This window comes from Polistes canadensis, unplaced genomic scaffold, assembly GCF_001313835.1.
Source record: "Polistes canadensis isolate GaletaPanama2010 unplaced genomic scaffold, ASM131383v1 scaffold_0, whole genome shotgun sequence".
NCBI classification, from domain to species: Eukaryota; Metazoa; Arthropoda; class Insecta; order Hymenoptera; family Vespidae; genus Polistes; species Polistes canadensis.
Window position 1 is genome coordinate 353,516 of NW_014569547.1, and position 10,904 is coordinate 364,419.

The 10,904-nt window shown below is 35.2% G+C and overlaps 1 protein-coding gene across 3 annotated transcripts in view; it reads right to left on the reverse strand.

Moving 5' to 3' along the window:
- The window catches only part of LOC106785363 (epithelial discoidin domain-containing receptor 1-like), a 110,138-nt gene that overhangs the window by 45,744 nt on the left and 53,490 nt on the right, over nt 1-10,904 (reverse strand). For all 3 annotated transcript variants that reach the window (XM_014745966.1, XM_014745790.1, XM_014745877.1), the window contains exons 3-4: nt 6,512-6,720; nt 3,837-3,942 (exon numbers count right to left, since the gene is read on the reverse strand). In XM_014745966.1, coding sequence (XP_014601452.1) covers nt 3,837-3,942; nt 6,512-6,641 — 236 coding nt within the window. In that variant the 5' untranslated portion in view covers nt 6,642-6,720. The remainder of the gene's footprint in view (nt 1-3,836; nt 3,943-6,511; nt 6,721-10,904) is intronic.

The following is a 10,904-nucleotide window of genomic DNA, read 5'->3' on the forward strand; positions in this document are numbered from 1 at the left end:
TATATATACATTTATATATATATTTTAGACTTTCGAAAAGTTTTCTTTAAGGAAGGGAGGATTTTCTTACCCATTTCTACTCCCTTAGCGTTGATTTTTCACGAGGTCTACTATTTCTTTCGGTATCTTAACGCGACACTCTTACCGGCGTCTTAATTGCACCCATTCTAGAAATACTGTCGAGTAAGAAAAGCTTGAAGAAAGAGAAAGAGAAATAGGGAAAGGGCGAGAAGAAAGTAAGGAGTTAGGGAAAAAGAAAGAGAGAGAGAGGGAAAAGATAGGAAGAAGGGTGAGCAAGCAAGACGCGAGAAAGCGCAGCTGGGGGACAACTTCTTGGTGAAGTAAAATGGAGAAATCAAAAACGCGTGACGAAAGTTATGACGATCCGGCGCAAAACTTGCCTTGGAGATTCCGAGAGAGTAAGAAAGAGAATACTTCGTTCGTCGTGAAATTACGTGTAACGGTATGATTATACTTCCCTGTCTTCTTCTTCTTCTTCTTCTTCTACTTCTTCTATTTCTTGGCCAACTTTGACTGTTATGGAAAAGGAAATCGAGAGTTTTGATATAATTAAATCCCCTTTGCAAAAAAAATAAAACGGACTTGGCTTCACTGATATATCTAATAATAACCCGAGTTCAATTGAATTTACCTATTTGTTTTACTTTAACGTTCCGCATTAATACCTTGCATTAATTCATCTTTTTTCTTCCCTTGAAAATTCACTTTATTTCAAAGTTATCTCATTTTCCATAAGAATACAAATAATAAACCGTTTACTATCTACCGGTTAAATCTGTTTCGAGTTAAATTAATCTCATTTAAATTTTTACCATCATTAATTATTATCACTAATAATACGCTTACTTAAAATGAAATTTATCAAAATGACATGACCATTGCTAACGTTAATTATAAAATATTTATTCCCATATATTTCATCGTGTTACATTAGAATATTAATAAAGTTATGACTTTTTTACGATATCACCGAGATTAACTCGTATATATGTAAAATGTAGTCAGGTTTTATGAGATAGAGTAATATAACCAAAGGTATAACTACAAACCAATAAAGAATTGCAGTCATTCGTTGTTAGATAAGTTTAAACCACCACCACTACCACCACCACTACCCATTACCATTGGCGATAGTAACGATCAAGATATTAGAAAACAACCGCAAATGATCGAACCTACGGGAGTCTTCTAGTTGGGCACGTTTTATCCTTCAAGCAAAGCAGGTGTGCGATCTTCTTTGGCCCGAGGTCGTCGAGTATTAAATTAGATGGTGACGTGCGAGGAGGAGTTGGCTGAGAGTAGGTAGAGAGTATATATATTGGTAAAGGATAGTCATCGGAGTGGCGGCCAGGGTATGAAGAGGGCAGTTGGAGGAGAAGGAGGAGGGGGAACTAAAAGCTCATCAGGAGTCAGAGATCCATTCAGCCGGTCATTGTCTACTGTAATGGAATGTATTAATATCGGAGAGCCCGCGGGGGCCAACAACAGACCGACGCAATACTCGCTTCGACTGCTCGTTGCTGCCCCGTTCGTTTGTTCCTTCGTAGAACATGCGTGCTACAGTAGACCGGATGCTTCCCACGGGGCACGGTATATTCGTATAAACCGGCACTGCGGTATAACCTCCGATGAACATTGGGTACTGCGCGTTAATATCTAAACAGGGCTTGTATGTGTTACAAAGAGAGGGAGAGGATCATACTAAGAGTTGGATAAAGTGGGGGAATAAAAATACTATTATAATATATACTGTAATATATCTTATTCGTGACAATATTGAACTAGCACAATTGTAATCTTTTAGTTTTTCTTTTTCATTTGGAATAAAAATGTTTTAGTTATGTTAAGTTTCGAGGATTTATTTTGTTGTTTAATATGTTAGCATGAGATTGCAATGAAATTTTGTAGGAGACAAATATAATTAGTTGGTTACGCTTCTGTAAGTTTATTTCATTGACGATTGCTGTTGCTGTTATTTCTATACGATAGTGAAAGGACTTTTAACAACTTCCTCGCGCGCACGCACGGATAACTATCAATGATCGATTATTTGCATTGACCGCGTAACCGCCTCTTGAAAGTATCAGATAATTTGCGGTACGAATAGGCGTGAACTTTCTCGCTTGTAATTTAAGCGGTCCAACGCACATTTTTGCGGCTTACCACCTAACCAAATGCAGCAGCAACAACAGCAGCAGAGATTGAAAAGCAATGAACGAAAGGTAATTCGTCGCTGAGGGCTCGAATCAAGGATAAAGAAGAAGACATAAAAGAAATACAGGTCTCGATCTTTTATAGAAAATAATTCTAGCGTCAATCACACGAGAAACGATTCTTTTCATACTATTATTCGTCGAATTATCTCACGTTTCTAAAAACACACGCAAACTTTTTCTAATAATTCCATTCATTTGCTTTGTAAAACACTATTTTTGTTCGGTAATGCAAATAATTATTTTCATCGATTGTGAATTAAAACATCGAAAGTATTTATTTTCAAGGTAATAAAGAAGATTTTTGTTCGTGACACTTTATTAAATAAAATTCGCGCGAATTCTTTTCGCGTGTCTTATGTTAGTCTGAAAAAAAAGAAAAACAGAAAAAATAAGAAAACAGCCATATAAATTCTATAGAACCTGCCACACCGGATTGTACGTGTTTAAAAACAACCGTATACGAAATCATTCCCCCCGCAAGATTTTAGTATTCATGCTAACACGAAGGCGTTTCAATTAACCCTGTAACTCCCCCACTCCGGAAATTGGAGGCGTTCCAAATAAATGTTAAGTAGTAAAGTAACTTTTTACCTACCATTATGATAATTAGAAATCGAGTTTCATATAATACTACGTAAACGAGAACGAAGTTGTGTTGTTATAGAAAGTACATATGGCGCATGTGAAAAATATTAAAAATAATTTTGGTTTAAAACGAATCATTCGATTTTTATGTAATTTGAAATATACGAATATTAAACGAAATCTTATGAAATGAAATTCTTGAACGTTTACCTAATTTTACACATAGAATTTCTTCTTGGAAAAGCATTAACGTAAGGAAGAAGAACGTAATCATGATGAACCTTTTGCTCGGCATGCTTCGATTAAGGCGAATAGTGGATGTTCTGTGCTAACGATTTCTGGTTCATCCAACATCCGTGACGGGAAAACGAGCGACGTGTGCATTGGCACAGACGCATTAACGATTCTTTGTAATTCCGATTCTTTCAACATCGTCTCGTCTGCCAACTAAATCCATTAGCTCTGTTGGATTATGTATCGAGTGAACGAATAGCCGATAAGTGCGACAAAAATTCGGTTTGACGCATAAGCCGTCTGTAGTCGTTATCGAATCGAGTTGTCAATTGAAAAAGAAATGAACGGACCAAATTTTTTTTTTTCTCCTTTTTTTTCTTCCCTCTCCTACCCCTATTTTTCATTGATTCGTTTCGTTAATCCTATCGAGCGTGATTTTTAAAAAGAAAAAACAAAAGAAAAAAGCATTTTATATTTAGCTGAAAAAATAACGGTTGGTAATATTTAAACGTATGGCAAATAACAATAATGTTCGATCGTTTACTTGAGAAACAATAATAAAAATTCGTTTTTTATATTTATATATATAAAAAAGTAAAGAAAGATAACGTCATGTAAATGTTCAGTTTAAAAATCACTACGCGTACATTGTACGAGAAACATCTATCTTGATCAAATTGAATCGACACGTGTCTGGGTCGTGTCTGTTTGAAAAATTTGCAAAGTTCTGCAAAAAAAAAGAGTCCAAAAAATAAAAAAATAAAAGATATGAAAGCTCACCGTGCCAGATGCGGGCCAACATTTCCGGCATCGTAGGTGGAACTGACTGTGATGTCCTTATCCGGTATTGCTTTGGATTCCATGCCCAGTGGCGCGATGCATTGTGCTAAAACGTAAAAAGATCAAAAAAGAATTATCATCTCGAACGTTTTACATGCGTATGCGTTATGCATATTTTTACATATACAACCAACGTTAAACGTGTCAAACGAATATTTCCCGTAACGATTATTTAATCGAATACTACTACGCGCTGCGAATTAATCCTATAAAAAGATTTACTGTAAAAAAAAAAAAAGAATAAAGTATAACAAACTGTTTTTAAGCTTGCATTTATGCGATAAGACGATTAATAATAGTAATAATAATAATAATATAATCTTATCTGAAATATAATATTTTTTGTTAAAGATATAAATTTAAGCACACACACACACATGCACTCAACACACGTTAGTACATTTATATATTTGTATATAATATATTTATATTTATCATAATTTATTTAACCGATGGATCGCGCTGATCGAGATCGGCTTGTAGTTAAATTTATACGAGCACGAACGTTTCGAAGATCGTCGAGATACTGGTTTGAAAAGGAACAGCGAAAGGAATATATCCCTGAACTCAATCTAAAGTATGCGTATTTATATATTTACCGTGCAACGTAGCAAGGCGAATTAAAAAGGGCTAAATAAGCGGCTAACTGAGATGAATCCGTGTGATAGTTGAAACCAGCTTTTCACGTAGGACTATTACCCGAAACGAGTGGGTCGTCGTTGAATGTTTAGTAAAATGGAAGGTGAACTAAGTGTTAGGGAATAAAAGGGTCTACCTTAGCGTGTCTAACTTATCAGTGCACTTTGATCTAATTGTTGCATTGATTAAAATGAAAATATACTTATTCAGAAGATAGACAATGAATGTTATTTCGAGATTCAATCTGAAAAATTAACTTTTTTTTTTGTTGGTATGAAATGAAACGTGATCTTAAAAATTACAGATAAAAAATAAGACGAGTAAACGATAAAATTAATTGTTAGAAGTATCGCGTTATCGAAATAATTGTGTGTTAAGAAAAAATTCTATATTTAAATATCTATACTCACATTGGTTTAATGATAATCACCGAAAAAATCCTACTCCATTAATCCTTGTTTTATCTTCTTTATCACTATTTTATCCGAATAACGATGATATACAAATCGTAATAGAAAAATATTCATATACTACCGTAACACAACATTCTCGCGCGACTGTTAGAAACAGACTGAACAAAGGGGACATAAATACGCGCGATTCAAAACAAAATGTATATGTTATAGAGAACAATGACTTTGATAGCGTAAATAAAAAGCAAATCGCGCATGACTGACAAGTAAGAATATTAAAACACAATATATTCTCTGCAAATTAGTTTACAAACATAAAAAAAATGTTATTTCTTTATCCCAGATATATTTTTCTAAACACAATCATCCTATATTCCGTTATACGATCGAATTATTTATTCGTTATTTCTCTTTTCAATCTTAATATTAATTCAATATATATATACTAATTGAAATAATCCGAATTATTTCTCGATACGATTACGGTTTTAACGATTAAATGTCTTAATCGATCAGCTTTCAAGAAAGTTGTTGAACCAAAGGGGAAATACGAAGAAAAAGGGTGGGTTCGAGAAGTCGGTTAGAAAAAGAAAGGGAATATCTTTCTCTCTCTCTCTCTTTCTCCCTTTTTGATTTCCTTTCCTTTATTTTTCTTTCCTACCATTGGTTTAATCTTCCAATGGTACACAAGTTCTCTTTCGACTTCGTCTTGATCGGGTCTCTTTCTTCCATTCCTTTCTCACATCGTCGTTTAACTTCCTCGTCTATTCTTTCTTACCTCCCCCTCTCATTTTTCTTTTACTTACTCCTCTTTTTTTTTTTTTTTCTTTTTTCTTTTTCTTATTTGTCCTTTATAATTCTTCGTTCCGATACTTTACGCTCGTTTTATTCTACAGACCACCCCAGTTTCTCATCGTCAAGCTGGCCTTAATACGGCTTCGACGATTTGCATGCGTCAGTTAATAGATTCTCTTTTCCGTTCTCAACGAGAAGAGAGATTGACCGATAGATGGAGAGAAATAGTGACAGAAATAGAGAGAAAAAGAGAGAGAGAGAGACAAAGATATTAACGCTCGGCGTCACTTATCGGACCGAATATTATTTAATAAACGGTGGATCTTCTTCTCTCATCGCCGTAGCGAATTATTTTATAACGACCGGCGTAAATATTTGCGAGAACTCGCGTCACAGGTGAAGGGTAAAATCAATATTTAATCAACGTTCGAACGAATAATGGCCGGCTTTTTTTTTTCCTCTCGGGAACATGGTGGTAGGTACATGATGATTTCTGCGAAACGATTGGACCATACAACGACAAATATTGTGAAAACGATTAAGTAAACCGGTATTAACGTTTGATTGTAAAAAAAAAAAAAAGAAACAAAGAAATAATATCGCGTAGAATAATATACGTTAAATGGTGTAAAAATTGTAGATTGTGAAAAAGGAAAACAAAAAACACACACACATACAAACGCGTGCGCGCGTGCAATAACGGAAAAGAAGCAGGAAAATATTTTTTCCTTTTTTTTGTTGTTGTTAAAGTAAAAAAATAATACTTACAAAGATCCACGGCATGCGTTGAGGGAACGAACCAGGTGAAACCGAGGAAAAGAAGGGGGAGAAGAAGACGAATATGGTGAGGGGTAGTCGATGGGCTCGCACCAACGACGAAACTAAAGTTCTTCGCCATGGCACCCCCTTTTCGTGCGAGGGTGAAACCCTCGCCCTTTTCTCACCGTGACTCCTGCGTCATTTCAGTCCTCGTCAAGCTGAAACAAAAAGAACCCGTGACATCGTTAGTATCACCGTAAACCTGACATACGTGTGTACGCATGTAAGCGTATTTTTATTTGTGAATATCGCGAGATATCATAAAAGGATATCAAAACGAGGAACCTCGTTTTGTTTAAATACTTCAAACTCGTGAATCACATTTCCAATATAACACAACCCTCTCAGAGTTGAAAAATAATATATACATTTATATTTCTCGATATTTGCATCGATTTTATAAGACAAGCATCAATTTATTATTTTTACTAACGTAAGATGCGCATTTTATTTTGTTTTCGTTTGTTAACAATTCGTAATATTTGATCAAAAACTGTTAAATATAATTCCTTTGATAAATTGTTCATTTACGAAAATGTCAGAAGTATTACAATGAAGCTTGAGGAAATGCATAAATTTCTAGCGATAATGTAGGTACACGTTTGATCTTTCGATTTTAATTTAACGATGGGATGGTATATAGTAGCTGATTCGGTTCATTAATACGTTATCTGTCGGTCCTGTAGTCTGTACGAAGCAACTATTAAATATTTATCTGAAGACAGGAGGGTAGAAACGAAGTGGTAGATTAAAATTCGCGAACGCTTTCAATATAGAAGTTCGCTCGAATTCGTTCAGGTAAGCAACACAACTAGGAGAAAAGTCAGTGACAGGAGTATAAGTTGGGTAAACAAAAACTAATTTACGTGCCTGAACGAATGATTAGTAGTCATTGTGAATACAGTAACAAATTTTACCATCCAACAAGTCACGAACTTCGTAATAAATTATTGAACTAGTACTATTTAACCATTAAAGTATTTTCATTTTTAGGATACATTTGTAATAAATGTTACAAATTGCTCTTGAAAACTTGAAATCTGTCAGATATCAAGATTCAACGATTAATTTTATTTATTAAAATATTGTACATACGTCAGAGAGAGAGAGAGAGACACGAAATCGAGTTTTTATTTCTACCTACAGTATTGTTACTAAATTGTTATGTAAAAAATAAAATAAATTAAAATAATTTTCACGTATTTTGTGTAAATTGTAAACGACGTGGAAACAAAACTTAACGAAGTATAAGAATAAAACATTTTTGTTTCTATCATATCGATCGTAAAAATGATCACAATGAAAGTTATAATTTTCGAAACGTTCCATAGGATTAGCCTACTCGGTGAGTACATTTTTAAAACGCGAAAACTTTCAACTTCCTGGACTATAAGAAAAGATGATAATGATTACATATCAGATATTATCTCCTATATTGTATATTTTTTTCTCTTATATATTTTAACTTCAAAGATAAGTTGTAACTATTGCAATGCTTTTCGAAAGATCTTTTCTTTTTCTTTTCTCACATATTTTTCTATAGGCATCTAACTTGTATCGAAGTCATCCCTAGTACACGTCAGATGTAAAAAGAAAGGTAAAGAGAAGCTTAGATATGTGTTGAATGAAATAAAAAATAAAGAAAAAGAGAGGCACATAGGTGGTTGTTGATACATGCGTTGGCAGCGGCGAGTAAGAAAGGTGCGATTTTCGTGTCTATACGTCGATGAACTACCACACACCGGTAATTGCACCAGTCGTGAATAAGTTATAAACAAATGGCAGTAAGAAGTTTCTTGGTCGAAGGCCTTGCTGCTTGCTCGCATTAAACATACATAGGATACGAGTAAGTGAACTTACAGTCCTCGAGCAAGTGTAAAATCAAAATCCCCCTGAGCGTATTCGTCATAGATTTACAGTTTCCAGATGAAAAATATCGAAAATCAGTATGTCTTTGTTGTTGTTATTTCTCATATCGTTTATTTTTCCCATCTCTTTTATTCTTCATTTTACATCGGCCCGTCGACTATTTCCTTGCTCGATATCGGAAATACGAAGGAAGACCGAAATATTGAGGAACGTTAGAGTGGTACTATCATTGTGTGTTCTCGAAACAGTGTCCAGGGACAAGGGGGAGGGGGAGTGGGGGGTTTGGATGATCGATCGTACGAATCGGTCATAGGAAACTAGAAGATTATCTTAACGTTTAAATAAGATTCTACAGAAGAAGAAGAAGAAGAAGAAGAAGATTCGTGCTGGATATAGGGGGTGTAACAAACAAAAAGAAGCAAGAAAAATGAAAAAAAATATTTCTCCCGATCGATTAAAATTTACGATAAGAGAAAGATATTAATCTTAGCTCGGCACAGGTGTCACCGTCTCATTGATTTTATTATTTTTATTTCTTTTCAAGCGTAAAATGATCATCGTCACCTTCGAATATGCCGTAGGACAAGGGACTCGGCAATTATTATTCCGTCTACGGCAATACGAAGAAAACGAAGAAGGAACGAAGAAAGGAAAGAACGATAGTTTGAGTGAGTGAGTGAGTGAGTGAGTGAGTGAGTGAGTGAGCGAGTGAATGAGAGAGAAAGATAGAGATAGAAATATGTAAAGGGGTTGTTGGTGTCTGTGTGGTTTCATTTACGATCAGTATCTCGCGGTATACAAGCCATATCTATATGTATATAAGCCTCAGCATGCTTCTAAGCCGCGATGTAAGCCCCGCGAGTTTCTACCCGTTCGGTATCCTAGTTCGACGTCGTCGAATCCTCCTCGTTTGCATAGGAATGAGTTTATGCAGATTAATACACGTGCGAGAGTTTCTCTACGTGTAGCTTGCGACGGACTAGCTAGCTAGCTAGCTAGCTAGCAAGCTAGGACTATAGGTGGTAGATGGTATAACCTTCTATACCAAGTCATCATTCGCTAGCTGGTGGTTGCTGCTCTTCGCAGGGTTCGGGGATGTTAAGCATGGTGTCCCTTACATGGATTTAAACGTACATATGCATATTTTATTGACGATTTCGTGAATACGATCTATTCGAGATTTTCTGTTGTGCATTAAAAAAAAATATCAACGAGATACCCGTTAGGCATCGTTGTATAAAATCGTTCCTTTTTTTTTTTTAATTTTTTTTTTTATTCTTTCCCCTACGCGTTATTCTTTCTTCCTTTTTTTTTTTATTTTTCGTTTCTTTCATCAGAGAAACCGTTCTACTTTCACGATGTTTAAAAAGAAAATTCTCGATCGACTCTGATCAGAGTTTGTCAGTTTGTAAAAGTTTATACCGAGTTTGTTTGAAATAAGTTTCCAGCGGTAAGGTTTGGATTAGGATTTGTTGATAATTCATATCGCGCAGGTGCGATGACTTACTTTTCAAAGATTTCACATAGATAAGAAATATTTGATAAACTTATTTCTACGAACTTTTACATATATATATATGTAAAAGTTCGTAGAAATAAGTTTATCAAATATTTCTTATCTATGTGAAATCTTTGAAAAGTAAGTCATCGCACCTGCGCGATATGAATTATCAACAAATCCTAATCCAAACCTTACCGCTGGAAACTTATTTCAAACAAACTCGGTATAAACTTTTACAAACTGACAAACTCTGATCAGAGTCGATCGAGAATTTTCTTTTTAAACATCGTGAAAGTAGAACGGTTTCTCTGATGAAAGAAACGAAAAATAAAAAAAAAAAGGAAGAAAGAATAACGCGTAGGGGAAAGAATAAAAAAAAAAATTAAAAAAAAAAAAGGAACGATTTTATACAACGATGCCTAACGGGTATCTCGTTGATATTTTTTTTTAATGCACAACAGAAAATCTCGAATAGATCGTATTCACGAAATCGTCAATAAAATATGCATATGTACGTTTAAATCCATGTAAGGGACACCATGCTTAACATCCCCGAACCCTGCGAAGAGCAGCAACCACCAGCTAGCGAATGATGACTTGGTATAGAAGGTTATACCATCTACCACCTATAGTCCTAGCTTGCTAGCTAGCTAGCTAGCTAGCTAGTCCGTCGCAAGCTACACGTAGAGAAACTCTCGCACGTGTATTAATCTGCATAAACTCATTCCTATGCAAACGAGGAGGATTCGACGACGTCGAACTAGGATACCGAACGGGTAGAAACTCGCGGGGCTTACATCGCGGCTTAGAAGCATGCTGAGGCTTATATACATATAGATATGGCTTGTATACCGCGAGATACTGATCGTAAATGAAACCACACAGACACCAACAACCCCTTTACATATTTCTATCTCTATCTTTCTCTCTCATTCACTCGCTCACTCACTCACTCACTCACTCACTCACTCA